General features: G+C 44.3%; 3 protein-coding genes across 4 annotated transcripts in view; 1 reads left to right on the top strand and 2 right to left on the bottom strand.

Annotated features, from left to right (window-relative positions):
- The window catches only part of RTL5 (retrotransposon Gag like 5), a 69,227-nt gene extending 63,895 nt beyond the window's left edge, over positions 1-5,332 (bottom strand). Inside the window, exon 1 of the mRNA XM_060086846.1 lies at positions 5,141-5,332. The gene's annotated coding sequence lies outside the window, so the exon portion shown is untranslated. The remainder of the gene's footprint in view (positions 1-5,140) is intronic.
- Positions 5,333-5,614: 282 nt separating this feature from the next.
- The window catches only part of PIN4 (peptidylprolyl cis/trans isomerase, NIMA-interacting 4), a 98,159-nt gene continuing 82,206 nt past the window's right edge, over positions 5,615-21,567 (top strand). Inside the window, exons 1-4 of one of the 2 annotated variants that reach the window (XM_060087424.1) lie at positions 5,615-5,727; positions 8,540-8,613; positions 14,095-14,214; positions 14,602-14,777. In XM_060087424.1, the coding sequence (XP_059943407.1) occupies positions 5,685-5,727; positions 8,540-8,613; positions 14,095-14,214; positions 14,602-14,760 (396 nt within the window). In that variant the 5' untranslated portion in view covers positions 5,615-5,684 and the 3' untranslated portion in view covers positions 14,761-14,777. Of the gene's footprint in view, positions 5,728-8,539; positions 8,614-14,094; positions 14,215-14,601; positions 14,778-21,567 lie in introns of those variants that run through there. The other variant, XM_060087425.1, reaches the window with a different exon arrangement.
- Positions 16,934-21,567, bottom strand: part of ERCC6L (ERCC excision repair 6 like, spindle assembly checkpoint helicase) — a 61,692-nt gene continuing 57,058 nt past the window's right edge. The window contains exon 2 of the mRNA XM_060087930.1: positions 16,934-20,944. Within this exon, the coding sequence (XP_059943913.1) occupies positions 17,260-20,944 (3,685 nt within the window). The 3' untranslated portion in view covers positions 16,934-17,259. The remainder of the gene's footprint in view (positions 20,945-21,567) is intronic.

Below are 21,567 nucleotides of genomic sequence, written 5' to 3'. Positions count from 1 at the left end.
TTAAAACCCTTAGAAAACTAGGAAGAGAGGGGAACTTCCTTAAGTTGGTAAAGAATATCTATAAAAACCCTACAACTGGGGACTTCCCTGGTGGTCCAGTGGTTAAGGCTCAGCACTCCCAGTGCAGGGGGCCTGGGTTCGATCCCTGGTCAGGGAACTAAGATCCCACATACCGCAACTAAGCCTGTGCACTGCAACTACTGAGCCTGCGCGCTCTAGAGCCTGTGTGCCGCAACTAGAAAAGCGCGTGCACCGCAACGAAGACCCCACATGCCACGATGAAGACCCAGTGCAGCCAAAATAAATAAATAATAAATAAATAAATAAATAAAAACTCTGCAACTAACATTATACATATTTAATGGTGAAATATCAAATATTTTCTCCTCTAAGATTGGGAGCAAGGCAAGGACGTCTACTCTTACCACTCTCATTCAACATAGTACTGGAAGTCCTAGCCAGACAAGAAAATGAAACCAAAAGTGTACAGATTGGAAAGGAAGAAAAAAACTATCCCTATTTGGAGATGACATGATGTTCTCTATAGAAAATCACAAGAAATCTACAAAAACAAACTAATACAATACCCAACCTTCTAGAATTAATAAATGAGTTTAGCAAGTTCACAGGATACAAGATCAACATACAAAACTCAATTGTACTTCTAAATATCAGCAATGAACATGTGAAAGACAAAATTAAAATTACAATATCATGCACAAATCACTCAAAGAAAATGCAAAGGTATAAATCTAAGAAAACATGTACAGAACTTGTGTGCTGAAACTACAAAACATTGATGAAAGAACTCAAAGAAGATCTATCTACATGGAGAGTTATACTGCGTTCATGAATTAGAGGACTCAACAGAGTAAGGATGTCAATTCTCCCCAAAATGTTTTACAGGTTTTAACACCATTCCTATCAAAATCTCAGCAACATTTTGTTTAGATACAGACAAAATTATTCTAAAATGTACATGGAAAGGTAAGAAGAACTAGAATAGCTAAAAGAACTTTGAAAAAGGAGAATAAAGTGGGAGAAATTGCTCTACCCAATTTTAAGACTTAGTACGTAGCAACAGTAATGAAGGCTGCATGACATTGTGTGATACTGATGGAGGGATAGACACATAGATCAATGGAACAGAATAGAGACTCCAGAACAGATTCACACAAGTACAGTCAACTGATTTTTAACAAAAGTACAAAAGCAATTTAATGAAGAACAGCTTTTTCAACAAATGTTGCTGGAGTAATTGGACATCTATATGCCAAAAGAGAAAAAAGGACTTCAAACTAAACCTCACACCTTCCACAAAAATTAACTCAAATGTATCACAGATTTAAGTGTAAAACATAAAGCTATAAAACTTTTAGAAGAAAATATAGGAGAAAATATTTGAGACCTACAGCTTGATAAACAGTTCTTAGACATGACACTATAAAAGCAAAATTTGGGGCTTCCCTGGTGGCACAGTGATTGAGAATCTGCCTGCCAATTCAGGGGACATGGGTTCAAGCCCTGGTCCGGGAAGATTCCACATGCCCCGGAGCAACTAAGCCCGGGTGCCACAACTACTGAGCCTGCGCTCTAGAGCTTGCGAGCCACAACTACTGAGCCCACGAGCCACAACTACTGCAGCCCGCGCGCCTAGAGCCCATGCTCCGCAACAAGAGAAGCCAGGACAATGAGAAGCCCGCGCACGGCAACGAAGAGTAGCCCCCGCTCGCCTCAACTAGAGAAAGCCTGCGAACAGCAATAAAGACCCAACACAGCCAAATATAAAAACAAATAAATAAATAAATTTATTTTTTAAAAAAACAGTTGTTGGACTTCCCTAGTGGTGCACTGGTTAAGAATCCGCCTGCCAATGCAGAGGACATGGGTTCGAGCCCTGGTCTGGGAAGATCCCACATGCCGCGGAGCAACTAAGCCCGTGTGCCACAGCTACTGAGCCTGTGCTCTAGAGCCCGTGAGCCACAACTACTGAACCTGTGTGCCACAACTACTGAAGCCCACGCACCTAGAGCCCGTGCTCCGCAACGAGAAGCCACCGCAATGAGAAGCCCATGCACCACAATGAAGAGTAGCCCCCGCTCGCCGCAACCAGAGAAAGCCTGTGCCCTGCAACGAAGACCCAATGCAGCCAAAAATAAATAAATTAAAACAACAAAAAAAACAGTTGTTGGGACTTCCCTGGTGGCACAGTGGTTAAGATTCTGTGCTCCTAATGCAGGGGGCCCAAGTTCAATCCCTGGTCAGGGATCTAGATCCCACATGCATGCTGCAACTAAGAGTTCGCATGCCACAACTAAGAAGCCCTCGAGCTGCAACTAAGGAGCCTGTGAGCCGCATCTAAGGAGCCCACAACTAAGACATGGTGCAACCAAATAAATAATAAAATAAGTAAATTTTCTTAAAAAACAGTTGTTCAAAGCTTATCTCATGTCAGACATGTTACAACAGCATGAAGAGGGACAGAAAGTTTTCCGCCCACTGACTGTGCTCAGGAGACACATCCATCCCATCAGCAATATCCCTCCATCCATTTGCCTTAATGGGTGGCTACTTTTGCAGGTGGTTATTCTCATCTACCATGTACTGAATTTTCCTTGTTTCAGTTTCCAAAGGTGACCTTCTTCTACCTTTGTCCCTAGAGTCTGGGGCCCAGAGCTCCCCATATACTGACCTCCTCTGAATGGGATCAACCAGAGTTCTGTGTTTTGTTCTGTCAAGGCCCCCTTTCAGAATAAGCTCTGCTGGCATCTCAAACGGGAAAGAAACTGCAGCCCTTTGGTTGTGGAGCAGGTGGGGCGGGACAGCGAGTTTGGGTCAAGGTTTGTGAACCTGTGTCCTGGGAAGAGGGCTGCCAGCTTCCCTGCCTGATTTTCCTCATTTAAGAAATGTGTGGGGCCTCCCTGGTGGCGCAAGTGGTTGAGAGTCCGCCTGCCGATGCAGGGGATACGGGTTCGTGCCCCGGTCTGGGAGGATCCCATATGCCGCGGAGCGGCTGGGCCCGTGAGCCATGGCCGCTGGGCCTGCGCGTCCGGAGCCTGTGCTCCGCAACGGGAGAGGCCACAACAGTGAGAGGCCCACATACCGCAAAAAGAAAAAATAAAAAAATAAAAAAAAAAAAAGAAATGTGTGGAAGAATCAGTCTGAGGAGGTAATTAATAGAAAATACGACTGGCAGCCATCCCTGGCTCTGACTCACTGTGCACGCTCCTGCAGTCGTTACCATGGTTTCGAGGCTGAAGTTTTCTCCTCTCTGCCCCCCTGCCCGCCTTGCTGTTCATTCGTCACTCTGCTCCCACAGACTCCTCCACAGCTGGCCTCCACAGACTGGTGCAGACTTAACCCTGTATAGAGGCTAGCTTTTTTGTTGTTTGTTTTACAAATAGCATTATCTTTTTTCTTGAATAAAAAATATATATATATGCCAATTCATATAAACAGAATATAATTTAAACAGAAAAAAATGAAAGTTAGCCATAAATTCACATCCCAAAGCTAACACTTAAGATGTTTGTGATGCACACTGCATAGTTGAGATCGTACATGATTTTATCAGTCTTAAAGTGCTTTTGACCTCGAAACCCCTGGACCTATGCCCAGAGTTTTCTCCTTTGAACTACTGGCCTTTAGGCACTGCTTTGGGCACATTCAGCCAGTTACACAGGCTTGTTTATTACTGTTGTTGTTGTTATCTGCTGGAATGCCCAGAACTCTCACAACGTTCCAGGCACCAAGCATTTGCCAGGTACGTCAGCCATTTAATGCTGGCTCTTCATTGGGGTCTGAACTTTGCTTCATTCCCACTCCAAGACTGCCATAGCCAGTGGTTGCAGGAAAGGCTGTTCCCTAAGAAAAACCAGAAGTAAAGGTGCCCCCTCGGCCTCCTGGCTGTGGATGAACTGATGAACATGAGGCCATACTGTCATTGTCAACCCGCCCCATCTCCCAGCTGAAGTCTGAAAGTCAATACACAGGTGGGATCCACCTCAGAAGTGGGGGAGCAATGATCTCCTCAGCGCTGGATGTGTTCCCCACAGTTGATCACTCCCAATCCAAAACAAGGAGTGCCTAAGCTGAAACGTGTTCAGAAATGACAGCAGTACAACGTGAGGGGGCTGCTTGAAATGTATGAGTTGGAGGTGGCACAGTCTCAGAAATACTTGATCCCCCAGTCTGGGCATGAAGCATGCCAAGTCCCACAAGACTGTATCCAAAAACTAAACTCTGAGCTGGAGGGCCTACACATTCTGGCTGGCAGGGGCAAGCTAGGACAGCTGTCTCATGGAGTAGAGGAAAAGCCCTGACCTTATATTGGGAGGAGAGGCGTTGTGGATAAGGGTAAAAAGTTTGAGGGCATAAATTCAAAACTCATTCACCTTAAGCTAACACTCCACAAGCTAGTCGTCGTTTTATGTGCTTTACAAATACGAACTTGTTTAATTCTCTTCACACCCTATTAGAAGGTATTATTATCATCAATTCCATTTTACAGATGATGAAACTGAGCCAAAGAGAGGTGAGGTAACTTCCTCAAGGTCACAGAGCTAGTAACCAAATGGTGGAGCAGCGATTTGAAGCCAGGCGGTCCAGAATCCTTGCTTTTAACTATAGTACGCTGCACCATTACAGAAATTTTGGAAACTGTGCAGAAACATACACTGCACTGGCACTCCTGGTCACGTTTTGCTGGATAGTCTTCCTGTCCTCTATAAGCAAATATATAGTACACGAGATGCCTTTTTTTTAAAAAAAAATGAATCATATTCTATAGCTTGGTCTGTAACCTTCCTTAACGCCATTTCTCGTGTCTCTACCGAGAGCTTTACACTAGTTATTTTAAGTGGAGCATATCCTATGGTGTGGTTGAAACATCATTTATTTAAACAATACCCTATTAAGGGGAATTTAGACTACTTCCATTTTTTCTCCATGACAGAGTTCTGCAAGAGGCAGACGGGTGATAGTCTTCTTTTAAAAGAGGGAGGGTAGGAGGGAGATGCAAGAGGGAGGGGATTTGGGGATATATGTATACGTATAGCTGATTCACTTTGTTATACAGCAGAAACTAACACACCATTGTAAAGCAATTATACTCCAATAAAGATGTTAAAAAAAGAAGTACCTTTTGAACTCAGTCAACTACAGGCTGCAAAATAAACTTTAAAAACGAAAACCCGCAAGGGAGTGTAGGCCCGTGTGTAGGAGGGCGCAGGAGGGAGAAGCGGCCGCCACTGTTCTTCCGGCTTTGCCTTTGTCTGGCGGCCCCGCGGGATTGGCTAGAGCCAGCGCGGAGAGACTGCAGAGGTCCGCGGCTTTCACTACGCACGCATGGAGGAGGTGGGTAGGGAAGCGGGAGAGCTGTGGGCAAATAAGGGCTTGTGAAAGAAGTTCAAAAAGCGCAGAGGCTTGGTTTCCCGCCCCGGCCCAACCTTTGGCTCCGCCCCTCTACCTGGCCCAAGCTCCTTATTGGTCAGACTCTTCAGCCCCCATTGGCCCTAGAGCCAAAGGACCGGGCCTGCCCCAAGATACGCCTGCTTCCAGAGCAACAGTAAGGATGGCCAATTGCGATGTCACTTTCAGGCATATGTTTAGGACATACCGATGGGGCCTGAAGGGGCTTTGTGCGGTAACCGAAGCAGTTGAGAGTTCGACGGCGAATTTCGGGGATGCCGCCGAAAGGAAAAAGCGGATCTGGGAAAGGGGGGAAAGGTAGAGCAGCCAGAGCAACCAAGGAGAATGGGGTTGGGTGAGGAGCGGGAGGGAGGGAGCAGACCGGCGGTCCCCGGGGTCCGGGGCGGAGGCAGCGGGTGGCCAGTTACTAGAAGACTGACCAGGAAGTGATAAGTTGGAGACAGTCAGTGTGGACTTCTCTGGAAGGTTTTGATTAAAAAGCATGGGGATGAGATGGTGGATAGACGAGGGCAAAGGATTATGAGAAAGCTTGACTTTGATAGATTTTTCCGAATGAGCAAAACTTGGGAGTGAGGCTGAAATGAAGGATCCAGTAGAGCTAGAGAGGTAAAGGTACAGAGGAGTGAGATTTGGAAGAAAAGAGGTGGAGCAGTTGACCTTTGAATAGGAGAAGGGACACCTTATGTTTGACGTCACAAAGAGACGAGGATGGATGTGGTGGTAAAAATTGGGGCCAGAGCGGGGGAGGTTTTAGGAGATCTGGCTTAGTGGCCTGAATTTTTTAATAAAGTGGAAGGCAAGGGTAGTTTTTAAGACTGCGGGGCAGGGACTGGCTGGGGGTCTTGAGAGTGGTAAAGGTTTGGAATAGTCGTTGGGGTGATGGGAAAGGGGATGAAACACTTATAAAAGGATTTCCTTCAGGGCTGAGAGCCTAAGATTGAAGGCCATGAATTTGTAGAGGACACGATCTGCTTAGTCATGATTTACCTAGTACCATATAAGTGGCACAATACAGGACTGAAAAGAGCTAGGTGTAGCCTTGAGCCAAGGTTGAGGTTTTGTTGGACAATGATAATAGAAGGAAAGCAACACAAGGGAATTAAGGGTGCCAGTGGGGACGCAGTTCAGATGATCAAGCATGGGATCCAGACTGGGAAGGGAATGAGAAGTCTGATAGTCTAGGGGGACATAGCAGGATAAAGGGACTGAATGGGGGGGGGGCGGTTCTGTGAAATTAAAGAGCCAGTGTTGTGGGAATGAGGCATGAGAAGGCTGGAAGAACAGAGTTGTAGCCAGAGACTGAACTACTAGTTCTGAGTGGCACAGTTCCATCGTGTGCCCCTGGCAACAGGTGGCCTGGAGTAAAAGGCATGGGCATTTGGGAAGGAGGTCCAGAAGTGTGAGATTAGACTGTTGGATGATTCCTCTGCATAGATGGTGAGGTCATCCAAGATGATGGCAGTAGTGAGGGTGGGAAGGAAGCCTGAAGTTGCTGCCAGGGTCGTCAGTCAATCAGGGAGTGAGGTGGCAGTCAGAAGATGACAGCATCCAGTGGGGGAGAGGATGGAATAATTGGAAGGTATCATTGTTCTGGAGTGAATATACAGCAAACCCCTTGAAGAGTTTGGTGTAATAAAACTCCTTTGGCAGTAACATTTTCTTAGGCATTTGGTGGTCAGCATTTTGGATTTTCAGTTTGGTTGAGCATTCATTGAACAACTGTTGTGTGCTAGGCTTTGGAGATCTTAAGACAAGTAAGATGGAGTCTCCTGAATAAAATTTTTCAATGGCTCCCTATTACTTCTAAGATAAATTCCAAGTTCCTTAATGGGGCCCACAGGCCCTCATGCCCTAATCCTCAACCATCTCCCCTGGGCTCATCTCACAGCACTCCCACCTCAGATTTGGCTTCACCCGTAGTTTCCTGCACATACTACACTGTTCCCTCACCCTGGAATGTCTCCTCACCTATGTCCTTTCTTTGCCTGGTCAGCTCCTGTTCATCCAGGAAAGCTTCCCTGACTGGCTAAAATGTCCCTTTGTGCTTCCACAGCCCCCTGTCTGTAGAGCATAGCTCATTCTCCTGAAAAGATCTATTTTACATAACTTTACATAACCATCTTCCCCAGTAGTATATGAGCTCCCTGAAGGAAGGTACCATGGCTTGTTCATCTTTGTATCCCCAGTGCCTGGAACTTAGTTATTTAGGAAATGTTTATTGAACTGAACACTTAATCCAACAATAGTTTTTAGGAATATCAGCCTCTAACAGTAAGTATGCTGCCATCAACACAGATGTTGGCATAGTAGCAAAATGACACAGTAGTAACATGTAGAATGCTGCCAGTGGTTCTTTTTTTTTTTTTTTTTTTTTTGCGGTATGCGGGCCTCTCACTGTTGTGGCCTCCCCCGTTGCGGAGCACAGGCTCCGGACGCGCAGGCTCAGCGGCCATGGCTCACGGGCCCAGCCGCTCCGCGGCATATGGGATCCTCCCAGACCGGGGCACGAACCCGTATCCCCTGCATCGGCAGGCGGACTCTCAACCACTTGCGCCACCAGGGAGGCCCCTGCCAGTGGTTCTTAATCTGAATATCGATATCTTTTCTTAGGAAGGTATCAATAGGCAATGTAGTCGACTACAGGAGTTTGGACATCAATGTGTTCTTTAGCCAAATATGGGTGGTGGGAAATTTGATCTTTATTTAAAATATATTCTTGGAGATTTTACTTACTGGAATTGTGAGTATTCAGGTACATACTTGCAGTGCTTATTAGAAATCTCACAAGAGCTCAGGGGTTTGCCCTTAGAAGGCAGGATTTCAAATTGGGTCCAGAGAATCTGGGCCAGGCTTTTGGCGCTCCCATTCAACTATTAGCACACTCACTTGTGTATCCATTTTCCTTGAAGGGTTTATGTAGGGCACAAATTTCCTGTTTGAAGAGGTGAGTCACAGGTTAATTTAGCTTGATGTAGCAAAGTGTCTACAGAGTTCCCTTTTGAAGCTTGGTGCTATGATGGAAGTATCAACTCCTATTGTGTTGAACTTTTCTGTAAATAACAAGGGGAAGGTGCAGTTTAAATGAGTACCTGTCATCTCTTCTCTAAAGGAAAAGCAGCCTCTGGGAGTGATGGTTCTGACAAGAAGGCTCAGGGTCCCAAAGGTGGTGGCAATGCAGTAAAGGTGAGTTACTTGTTCCTTTTTTTCATGTTAAATATAAATAACATACATCTGTTATTTTGGTTCACATAAAAGGAAAAGACAGTATGCTTAACTCATTCTAAGGCTAGCCTAATACTGATGTACGATAGCACAAAAGTGCAAAATAATAGGTCACTCTCATTTATGAAAAGTAATTCCTTTTAAATATTTTCTCAGATGTTTTCTCAGACATCCAGAATTTCTTCATACTCTAGTATTTTTCCTTCAAATGTATTAAGTTAGGTCTTCCCAAGTAAGTGAACGAATTATTTCTCAGGACGAAATAACATTTGACAAAACGAAGAACTGAGATGAACAGGCAAAGGCACGGGTCTCATTAGATAGCTCCCCTGCTGGTGAGCTACAAGCCAGAGCCCTGACCATGAAAATGAGGGGAGACAGGTGCAAATAATTACTTGAAGTACTTGACCTAGTGCCAGAGGGGTGTCTGCCCTGGGAAAATATAATCTACAAACAGAATTATACTGCTTAGTGCTAGTAACAAGGCAGTTACCACGTTTCAGTCAGGATATGGGGTTCCATACTTTGATTCATTCATTCATTAAAGATTTAGTGACATCTGCCCTGTGCTAAGCAGTGTATTAAATTCTGGGTATTTAAAAAGACAAAAAAAACAGATAAGAGATGGTCCCTGTTATCACAGTCTAGTTGGGAGCAGTTAGGTAAAGAAAGAAATTTCATTGCTATATGAGAAGAGCTGTAGTGGAGTTGTATCATATAAATGCACCCTCATACACATGCAGCCAAAAAAAAGGAGAGCGAATGTAAATAGTGTGGGCCATTCTGCCCACTTTTCTACTCAGTGAACCCAGAGAGAGAGAGAGAGATGGGAGACATGAATTTGCTTTTCCATAGTCGACCTCCATTCGCGTATGAACATCCAACCATGTAAAGTGGGATTCTGGGGCTTCCCTGGTGGTGCAGTGGTTGAGAGTCCGCCTGCCAATGCAGGGGATACGGGTTCGTGCCCAGGTCTGGGAAGATCCCACATGCCGTGGAGCGGCTGGGCCCGTGAGCCATGGCCGCTGAGCCTGCGCGTCGAGAGCCTGTGCTCCGCGACGGGAGAGGCCACAACAGTGAGAGGCCCATATACCGCAAAAAAATAAATAAATAAAGTGGGATTCTGGTATCCAAAGATAATTTTCATAAAACATGGTGCCTGAATGCAAGCCAGCTACTTCGTCCTGCGGTCCAGCTGAAGAAGTGGTCATTGTTACAACACAGGTGGGGGAGACAGGCTGTGTTGGGCTTACTGAGGGCTGACGTGTTGGTTTCAAGTACACCATCTTCGTAAGGGTTGTTGTAGGGTAATTTTGACTGTTATGTGCTGACTTTCACAAGCACCTAACCTAAGAGACTGCTCCACTGCATATGGCTTTAAAGAGGCATCTTGTCCTTTCTGGAAAAAAATAAGTTCAGTGTGGCTATACCTGAGGTATATGGAAAGGAGTGGCATGTAATTAGCTAGGAAAGTCAATTAGGATTAAACTCTTTTGTTAAACTTTTCCTTTTGAGATAATTTTAGACTCACATTCAACTGTAAGGTAGATGTGCCTTTTATACATGTACATGTACTTTTTACCATTTCCCCAATGGTAACATCTTACAAAACCCTAGTACGTTAGCACAACCAGGAGATTGTCATTGCTACAGTCAAGATCCAGAACATTTCCATCACCCCAGGGATTCCTCCTGTTGCCCTTTTATAGTGATACCCACTTCCCTCCCACCCCTACCCCTGCCCCCTCCTTGACCCCATAGCAGTGGCTAATCTCTTCTCCATTTCTGTAATTTTATGATTTCCATATGAGTGAAATGATACAGTGTGTAACCTTTCGGGATTGGCTTTTTTTCCACTCAGCATAATTCTCTGGAGATTTCATTCCAGTTGTGTGTATCCATAGTCTGTTCCTTTGTATTACTGAGTAGTGTTCCGTGGAATGGAAGTGCTGTAGTGTGTTGAACTGTTCACCTGCTAGAGTACAGCTGGGTTGTCAGTGTTTGTGAAGGCCCCAGCAGGGGAGGGACCCCAAACCCTCCAGCCTTTTAGGATCTAGGCTCCTTCCACATCCTGCTATTCTGCTTCAGACCCCACTCCTGAACCCACCCCGCTCTGTGTCACTAGAGCTGCCCAGATTCTGAAACCCACCTGCCGACCACAACTTCCTTCCTTCCCCACTTCCCACCTCCCCCAATCCTTTTCTGTTCCTCTCCACGCACAGACTTCCAGGCAGGCCCTCAAGCCTGCCCTGTTCGCCTCACCTTCTCTAAGGCCACATGTCTGTTCTCCAAGCCCTGTATGTCTTGTAGGCTGGAAATTAAATGGAAGGGTTTGACCACTGGATCAAGGAGTCCCACCTCCTTTTCCTTTTGGTCATCCACTGCATCTACCTGCCAGACTACAACTCAGGATCAATCCAATTGTCTACTTTCTTTACACTCAGACCCAGAACTGCTGGGCCCCACTGGAGAGTCACACAACCTCGGGTTGGGGCCACTGATTCCTGGTCTCTAACGTGAGCTGGGCCCTCAGTACTGCACAGTGATCCTTTGCCACTTGCCTCAAGCCATCCACCACCCTCCTCCAGTCAGTCAGCAGACAACTTCATCCAGGGTTCTCAACCCGTGTACATCAGATTCACCTGAAGAACTTCTAAAAGTCTCAGTGCCTAGGGGCCCACCCCAGACCAGCTGCCTCAGAATCTCTGGCGGGTGGTGACTGGACCTTGATATATTTTTTAGAAGCTCTTGGTGTGATTCTGACATTTGCCAGGGTTGAGAAACACTGATCTAGTCTCATGGGGTTGGTGTGAGGATTTCATGAGATCACACATGTAAAGCGCTTAGCACAGTGCCTAGCGAGTATTAAGTACTCGATAACTGAAATATTGTTATAATTGTCACAAGAAAATGGAAACTAGAACTTTAGTCATGAACTCATGGCTTCCCAGCCCCCTACCAACAAAGTTATCTTCACCCACACCTCCCTCATCTCTCTTACCTCTCTTCCTTTAAGGCTGATTTTTCCAGCAGTGCTCTGAATGCCCAGCCTTGCTCCTTCATTTATCTCCACCCTCTTTCTTTGCTCTGTCTTCAACCTTTCCCTCTTTACTGCATCTTTCCCTTCATTCTGAAAATATAGCCAGGGATCTTTAAAATATATCCGTGACTGTGACCCTTTCCCTTTGACTAGAGCCCTTTCTCCTTCTTTTCTAACTCAGTTAGTTGGGGAAACCCCACCCGCATTATTGGCCTCCTTCCTGTTACTTCCCCAGTCAGTTGCTGCAGCCTGGCTTCTGCACTTACTACTCTTCTGAAACAGCTTTTGCTAAGGTCCTCAGTCAATCATTGCTAAATTGATTATACTTCTAACCTGATCACTCTGAAGCATTTAACCCTGTTGACCATTTCCTCCTTGAAACTTTCACTTGCCTTGGTTTCTTTTAACACACCTTTCTCTCTACCTGTCTGGCCCTTCATTTTTATCATGCTTGTTGAGCTTCTTTCTTTGCTTATTGCTTACACATTGGTATTCTCCACGGATGTCTTGAGTCTGCTTTCCTCCTCTTCTCATTCTGTGTAGCCTCCCAGGATGATCCGTCACCTCCCATAGCGTCAGCTACTACCTCCATGCTCATCACTCCCACATTCTCTGGAGCTTGGTCTCTCCTAAGACACCAGTCTCATACTGCCAGTTGGTCGGTCACACTTGCAAACTCCACAGGTACTACAGACTCATCATGTCTAACCCATCAAACTGTCTAAAGCAGAATACTTGTTTATTCATTTATAAAGTGGTGGATGGGATCCCCTTTCTGTGATCATTAATGCTGTGTGCACTTTCCCAGTCATTGAACCAGAAGGTTGCTTTGTGAGTGTGGAAGCGGAAAGACGGAGGCAGTCGAGAAGGTGTTTTAGCCAGGCCAAGATGAGGTCTGAGAAACCATCCTTGTCCCCCAACATGGATCTCTCTGGTGCCCAGAGTGTTTGTCCCTGTCTCCCATGAACAGCGCTGGACACATTCTATAGAAGTTTGCCTCCCTGAGCCCTACTTTTTCATACATTCTTTCCTTTGCTGTGTCTGTATCTCCTGTGTCGCTCCTCCAGTCAGGGATCCTCTCACCCCGTTTCAGTAATTGAATCCTGAGGACAGCCATGGTTTGTCTTTCTCTACAGGGAGACACCTTTAGCCCCCACCCTAGTACACGACAGTAAGAAATGAATAACGGATTCTATTTGAATAGAATAGAGAAATGGCAAATCCTACAAAACAGATATCTTGACAAAATCATTTTTAAGGATATAGTGATTTTTTTAAAACATGGCTTTATGTAAACATAGGTTACATTTGAATACTTCTCTAGGGTTGAGTATTCTTTCATTTTTTAAAAGATTTATTTATTATTTATTTTTGGCTGTGTGGGGGCTTAGTTGCGACACGCGGGATCTTTTGTTGTGGCTTGCGGGCTTCTCTCTAGTTGTGGCGTGCGGGTTTTCTCTTCTCTAGTTGTGGCGAGCAAGCTCCAGGGTGCGTGGGTTCTGTAGTTGTGGTGCATGGGTTCCAGAGCGCGTGCACTCTGTAGTTTTTGCAGCACATGGGCTCTACTTGAGGCGGGCAGTCTCAGTAGTTGTGGCACACAGGCTTGGTTACCCTGCGGCATGTGGGATCTTAGTTCCCTGACCAGGGATCAAACCAGTGTGCCCTGCATTGGCAGGCGGATTCTTAACCATTTGCACCACCAGGGAAGTCCCCCGGTTGAGTATTCTTAATCTTCAACATATGATTCATTTTCAAAGTGTTAAATTGTGGGGAGGCTTTATACATTGGGCCTCTTTTGGTGAAAAGTATTTCCTGGTGGGTTTTTTTCATATCATCCCCACTCTGATGAAATAATAGCTAACCTTTATTGAGTGCTAGCTGCATCATCTCAATCTTCACAAACCTATGAGAACATATAGGTACCGTTATCTCAGTGCACAAATGGGGAAACATTTAGAGGTTTAAAAACATGCCTAAGGGACTTCCCTGGCGGTTCAGTGGTTAATCCCTGGCTGGGGAACTAAGATCCTGAATGCTGCGAGGTACAGCCTTAAAAAAAATGCCTAAGATCATACAGGAGAGTGGGGATTTGACTCGACCTAAGCTCTCAACCATTATCATGTTTCCTCCTCCTGTTACCATTGAGGTACATGGTAAAGGCTGGGAGCTTCCCACATCCAGGTGCCCACTTTCCATCTAAATCTGGGTTCTGAGATATTGTCATGATATGGGAAGTGGGTTTGTGGCCATCGCCCAACTGGGCAGACTTCCAGGATTTCCCATTGCCTGAGCGAATGTGTTTTTTTCACTAGTGGGGGGTAGTCCTGACACGACTGCTGTACTGTGAGGAAAGGAATCATTTGGGTCTCCATGTATTACGTGAACATACTTTTTCCTTGTAGGTCAGACACATTCTGTGTGAAAAACATGGAAGAATCTTGGAAGCCATGGAAAAGTTAAAGTCTGGAATGAAATTCAATGAAGTGGCCACACAATATAGTGAAGATAAAGCCAGGCAAGGGGTATGGTGCACTCATCATTTAAAACGTCCCCCATGGAGGACACACAGCAGTAGGGATTATTTCTGTTTCGCCATTAATTTTAGCCATATCTTAGTTTAAAGATCTTAAAAAAGCAGAAATGTCCAACTTGTGAACAGTTGAATACGGGTCACCTTTGTCTAAACCTAGGCATAACCAAACTTGCACAACTAACAGACACCCAGCAACATTGTGTTTGTATGTTCAGCCCAGGGTTCAGCCCTGTTTGTCCTTGTCGAGCCTACTTCTCTCCAGCCCAGATGAATAAACCTAGGAACCTTAGCATTTGTGTTGGGAAATTCTCAAGCTACAGTAGAACTGTGCCCTCTTCAGGGCCACTTGACATCACAAATCTTTTGGGTTTTTCAGGGCGACTTGGGTTGGATGACCAGAGGGTCCATGGTGGGACCATTTCAAGAAGCAGCATTCGCCTTGCCTATAAGTGTGCTGGATAAGCCTGTGTTTACAGATCCTCCAGTTAAGACAAAATTCGGGTATCATATTATAATGGTTGAAGGTAGAAAATAAAATTGTACGAAAGACTACATGTGTTTTATACATTGTTTATTTATTTATTTAAAAGGTGTTGAATAATCCTTGTATTTTATGAACTCTGTCATCATGGGTTTGTGGGTGCAGAATCAGGTGGGTAAATGTTGGTGTGCACAGCAGTAGGTATTCAGTCAGTGGGTCTTTAAGATAAGTCAAGCGGACTCCTCTTAACCTGTTAGTCCCTTCCCTCTGAGAACTGCTTTATCTGATTCTCAGTATATCCCATAAGTTAATTTAGAAACCATCTCTAGGGGCTTCCGTGGTGGTGCAGTGGTTAAGACTCCACCTGCCAGTGCAGGGGACACAGGTTTGAGCCCTGGTCCAGGAAGATCCCACATGCCGCGGAGCAACTAAGCCCGTGCGCCACAGCCATTCAGTCCATGTAGGGAAACGGTGAGCTGGAGTTAGATGCAGACTATGAATTGCTGAATCACACAGTGTTATCACCGGGATTTTTCTCAATAATGACATGTGTTCAATCATATCACCCTCCCTAAAATACTAGTCAGTCGTCTGTATCCACGGTTCTGCATTCACAGATTCAGCCAATTGCAGATCAGAAATATTTTTTAAAAAATTCCAGGGCTGGACTTCCCTGGTGGTGCAGCGGTTAAGAATCCCCCTGCCAATGCAGGAGACACGGGTTCAAGCCCTGGTCCGGGAGGATCCCACATGCCGCGGAGCAACTAAGCTCATGCGCCACAACTACTGAGCCTGTGCTCTACAGCCCGCGAGCCACAACTACTGAAGCCTATGCACCTAGATCCCGTGCTCCGCAACAAGAGAAGCCACCACAATGAGAAGCCCATGCACCGCAACGAAGAGTAGCCCCCACTTGCTGCAACTAAAGAAAGCCCACGGGCAGCAACGGAGACCCAACGCAGCCAAAAATTAATTAATTAATTAATTTAAAAATTCCAGAAACTTCCAAAAAGCAAAATTTGAGTTTGCCATGCACAGGCCTAACTATTTACATAACACTTATATTGTATCTACAAACTATTCTCAATTTATATTTATGTTGTATTAGGTATTATAAGTAATCTAGAGATGATTTTAAAGTACATGTGAGAATGTGTGTAGGTTATATGTAAATACTACACCATTTTATATGAGGGACTTGAGCATCTGTGGAGCTTGGTATCCACAGGGAGTCGTGGAAGCAATCCCCCTTGGATACCGAGGGGCAACTGTAATAATTTCTTTCGGTAAGAGCAAAATTTTGTACTGTCAATAAATAACCTAGGGGCTTCCCTGGTGGCGCAGTGGTTAAGAACCCGCCTGCCAATGCAGGGGACATGGGTTCCAGCCCTGGTCCGGGAAGATGCCACATGCTTCGGAGCAACTAAGCCTGTGCACACAACTACTGAAGCCCACATGCCTAGAGCCCGTGCTCTGCAACAAGAGAAGCCACCGCTCGCCACAACTAGAGAAAGCCTGCGCACAGCAACAAAGATCCAGTGCAGCCAAAACAAACAAATAAATAAATAATGAAAAACTAAAGTGCTAAAAAAAATGGCAGGTCAATTATTATAGTGGCTTTTCACTAGGTAACACATGGTTAACAATCCATTTCACCCCTTACTGCGTGATCTTGGGCAGGTCACAGCCTCACTGAGCCATTTCCTCAACTAAAAAATGGAAATGCTACCCTCGACCTCAAAGGATTAAACAAGAAACGTATGTAGAGTACCTAATACATAGTCAGTACTTGATAAATTCTCCAGTGACAGAGCACAGAGTGCCGTGCTGCACTTTATGTTTCTGGGAGGGAACCAAACTCCTTTTCAGTCTGCAACCCAAAGATACAATGTGCTAGCATGTGTCAGAATGCAGCTGGTGGTGAGTGAAGGATGGCCAAATGGTAGGCAAAGGGACTCCAGGGTAGGGTACCGGTGATAAAGAAGCCCAGCACCAGGTAGCTTATCCCAGTCTTCGGCTATAGTGAACCGAGAGCCTACAATAGCATGTTAAGTGCGTCTTAGATCTTGAATACTAATGACAAACTTCTGCCTAAATGAATTTTTATATGCATTTGCCGATATCAATCATCTCAGTGAAAGAAAGTAAATGAAAAGTAACTTTAATATTATCTGAACTGTGATATACAAAATTCATCATTTTCAGAATAAAATTTTAAATGGCCAGAGTAATGTTACAAAAATTTCTCTAGAAATAACACAGTTCTATTATGTTTATAGAGTATGCCTAAAAGAAAAATACAAGAATATTTGAGTAAAGAAATACTAACCTAATGCTCAGAATACCAGAATATATGTATAGGAGAAAGCAGGAGCAGGTGGTAAAGGCAAAATTTACCAAAAACAATTGGAAACAAAAACTCCCTTTTTGACTTCTCTCACCTTAAGCCTGAATGCTTCATGCTCCCAAAGAATCCAATTATGGGAACAAATTACCTTATACTCAGTTTTGCTTTAAAATATAAAATTTTTGCTTTAAATATACAATATATTCTCAAGTTTTATTAAGTTGCTTATACAAATTTAAAGTCATGAGCATGACTTCAGAATCTGAGCTTTTTATGTCAAGTGCTTTAACTAAGCAGTCTAAGGCTTCCTGTATTTTTCCACACTCTTTCAGTTCTTTTCCACGCAAGACAAGAGTCTCATAGTCGTCTGCAGCCTCCAGTGCCACATCCTGGGGAGAGTCAACCGACTGTCCACCAGACAAAGGCTCAGGGTCACCAGGAAAGTTCTCCTGAGCCAGAGCACCAGGCTTAGGTGTACTTAACCAGCTAGACTTATTTTCTGAAGACAGTGTTTCTCTGGAAGGATCTTCTTCTGTATGCTCTGGGGCTTCACCACTGCTTTCCTCTGCTCCTTCCTCCAGGTAATCTTCAGCAACCTTTGCTTCACTGCTATTGTCAAGTCTTTCCTCCATATCCTCCACATGGTCTAAAACCACATTAATAAGAGACCTCCTAGAAGCCAGGGATCTTCTAGAGTTTATAGACTTATTTAAACTATCAGATATTTTAGGTGAAAAGAACCTTCCAGGTGGACTGATGTCATCTTTGGGAGTTGAGGCATCAAATTGTTTTACAGATAAAAACGGGAAGGGAGATGTGTTGAATGGGTTTGTGCCTGAAGTATCTGTAATAAAAGTATCATGTTCAACTTCATCGTCTGAATCGATACGTCTAGCTTTTCTTCTGACTTTCACATTAACTACTACTTCTTCTGGCTCATCATCTTTCTCAGAAAGATCCACACTGAGACATGCTTTGCTATGCACGGACTCTGCTCTGGAATTAGCTGCAGAGCCACACAAGCTATTTTCTTTCTCCACATGCTCCAAAGACTGACTGGAAAAATTTCGTCCATTGTCTGCAGAATCTTCCAAGAAAAGATTGAAGTCACATGCATACTGTGCTGGAGATGCTAAAGGTTCCTCTTCCAACTTGGCCTCATTCACTTGAACATCCTGTAGTGCACTGTGGGCTGCTGCTAAGTCATCATCAGCTATCTTAATAACAGATACATTCGATTCTGGCCTTTGATATTCCTTTGTTTCGGGATTAGCAGGCCAGGGATTGCAGTGATGTAAAATCTCATCCTCCTCTAGTTGATCTAGATTTGGCCCAAGATCAGCAGCTCTAACTGACTTGCTAGGTAAAAAATTGAAACTTCCCTGAGGGCTCTCTTGCTGTGCCTCCCGCATAGGCCCCTCTTGCGACGCCTCTTTTTGGAGAGCCATTCCTGATAAAGAGTCAGTCCAAATTTCTTCTACATCTTCACACCCCTTGGGTAAAGTAGCTACAAAATCAGCATCAAATGTACTTGCACACGGGTGCCTACCATCTTGTGGGATGGTAATGTTCATCTTTCTCCTGGTGAGATCTTGTTTTTCACCCTCTTCAGGCAGATCCTCAATGATTACACTTGCCATTTGGGAACTGATTTCGTCTTCCTGGGTGTGGTGAGTTGGTAGAAGACGTGAAGGCCAAGGCTGTGGTTTATTTAATTCATGGCATTTCTTCTTTGTTTGAGAAGGAAATACAGGTTCTCTCAGCCATATCCTCTCATTTCCAGCTTTTTGTCTTTCCATTAAGAACTCTGTATTTTGAGACTCGAATTCAACAAGGAATTGAGCTTTCTGAACCCTTTGTTGAATATAGTGAGAGTCTTCGATCACATCAAGCTCTTCTTTAACAGATAGGTCATGCGTGTACATCAAATCATGGTCTGAGATTCCAGCTATCCTCAAAGAGTGCAGGAAGGCAATATGTTCATCTAGTTTCTTATCAGATCTCCTCTGAGCAGCATGCAAAGACTGAAGCTGCATCTGGGTTGCAGAGTTCTGAAAATCCTCAACTGTAAAGAGCTCTCTCAATTCTTGTTTACTAAAATATCGGAAAGGGTTCTTCTTATCACCAGTAGTTTGTCTTATTAATGAGTCCTTGAAAACCTGTCTTCTGTATATTTTTTCCTCTACAGTTCCACAAGTGATTAGCCTATAAACTACAACATTTTCTTTTTGTCCAATTCGGTAAACTCTATCCACAGCTTGAGCATCAGTTGCAGGATTCCAGCTAGGGTCAAAGATGACCACTCTACTTGCTGCGGTTAGTGTTAAGCCAACACCACCTACTTGAGTGGTAAGGAGAAAAACAGAGTAATCTTTATTTTGCTGGAATAAGCTAATTCTTTTTTCTCGTTCCACAAGATGAGTAACTGTTCCATCAATTCTCAATATCTTAAAGTGCCTATTCTTTAACAGGCGTTCGATGATGTTTAGAATTCGTCTTGACTGGCAAAACACCAGAGTTTGATGCCCTTCATCTCGCAGTCTCTTAAGCAGGTCCATTAGAAATATCATTTTTCCAGATTCTTCCATCAGTGCATCATCACTTATTTGATCAATATGGTCCACATCTGAGGAATCTTCCCCTTCAATTTCATCTTGAACAGAGAATTTGACAGCTCCTAGATTCAGCAAACCACAAGCCCGTGCAGATAGCAGCCTAGGATGATCACAGAGCTTCTTTAAGACACTTAGCTCAGCCAAAGGCGAGCGTGTCTCCATTAACAACTCCTTGATATGATCTAGAGACACGAATTTCCTGTATATTTCTTCCTGTAAAGGTACAAGACGTATCCAAATAATTAAATCATTTTTTCTGGAAAGGGAAGGCATTTCACATATGGCACCAACATCTGGACTCTTTTCACTAAGCTGGACCTCTGGGTTGCTTGACTTTTTCTTCTGTACCTCTTCTTTAGTCCTCCTAAGAAAATAGGGCTTTATGATTGCCATTAAATTTTCAGATATTTTAAATCCCAAGGCTTTTTCCCCTGGGGTAGCGTCCTTCTCTCTTGCTCTAGTAATAGGATTTTCGTACTCCATTTTAAAAGTTTTTAATGTTCCTAGCAGGGACCCTTGACAAGCGAAATCAAACAGGGACCACAGTTCTTGTAAATTATTCTGGATCGGGGTTCCTGTGAGGAGGATGCGATTACTGGCAGGGACAGCACGAGCACATATTGCTGACTTGGTAGATGAGGTTTTTATTTTATGTGCTTCATCAAGGATGACATAGTCCCACACAAACTCTTGGCCATTCAAGCTGGAAAGTTGCTGCCAATTATTGATTAACATTTGGTATGTGGTGATAATGACACCATTCCTTTGCTGAATCCGACTGAGGTTTCTGGTACGTTCATCCTTGCTAGGACCGTGAAAGGTTTTGACTCTCATTCCTGGGGTCCACTTGACAAATTCTTTTAGCCACGTGCTGATGAGACTGGTTGGCATGATCAGTAGCACATGGTTCACAAGTGAAGCATCAAACATACCAGAAAGGAAAGCGATGATTTGAACAGTCTTTCCTAATCCCATATCATCTGCCAGAATACCACCTCTCCTTCCATCCCTATATAGGCTATAGAGGAAAGCTACACCTTCCTTCTGGTACTCAAATAGTTGGTTGTGCAGTTCTCGATAGAGCAGCAGGCCAGAGTTGCACACATCCGTGAATTCATCATCTCCATGTTCTGCCAACTCCTCCAAGGCTTCCTGTAGTTTTTGGATTCTGCTCATCACCTTTTCATTGGGAAAAATGTCCTTTGCCAAATTGAAAAGTTTAAGTGCTTCTTCCAGATCTCCATTCTTAGTTGCTTCTTTGGCCTCTTTCACGTATCTATAAAAAAAAAGTTTAAAAAAAGATATATATACATAGAGAGAGATTGATAGGTAGAAGATTAGAAAGAAAGGAAACAGATTGAACATTCAGTCTAAGAACACTTTAGAGTCCATTTTGGAATCCAAACCACAGTTGAGCTTTCAATATCCTCAATTCAGGATGGGAAAGATGAGCACAGAAGATGCCAATGAAAGCTGGCACCACTTAAGAAGACACAAATATCCACCAGACACTGCCAGCAACAACTTCATGCATTAGTTGTAGGAAATGTATGTGCAAAGGTTATTGCACATACAGTAACAAACCAACCAACCTATATTGTGGGAACATGGAAACAGGAAGATACATGGGCACTTCTCGGACCTTATTTTTCTGGACCTCTGTTCACACTATTGATTACTCTCCTTACAATTCCCTCCTTCCACCAGATTCCTATAGATTCCTCCTGGTTTCCTCCCCCATCGCTGGCCCTTTCTTCTCTGTGTCCTTCTTAGGCTCCTATTCTTCCTCCACAAGGGCTCAGTCCTGGGCCCTCTTCTCACTCCTTTTACTCTTTCCTCATTGTCTCCCAGAGCTTCCACTCCCACCTATGTGCTCATAACTCCCAAAGCACTTTCTCC

This window comes from Mesoplodon densirostris, chromosome X, assembly GCF_025265405.1.
Source record: "Mesoplodon densirostris isolate mMesDen1 chromosome X, mMesDen1 primary haplotype, whole genome shotgun sequence".
Lineage (NCBI taxonomy): Eukaryota > Metazoa > Chordata > Mammalia > Artiodactyla > Ziphiidae > Mesoplodon > Mesoplodon densirostris.
Note: the sequence above shows the minus strand (reverse complement) of the source record. Positions and strands in the feature narration are given on the sequence as shown.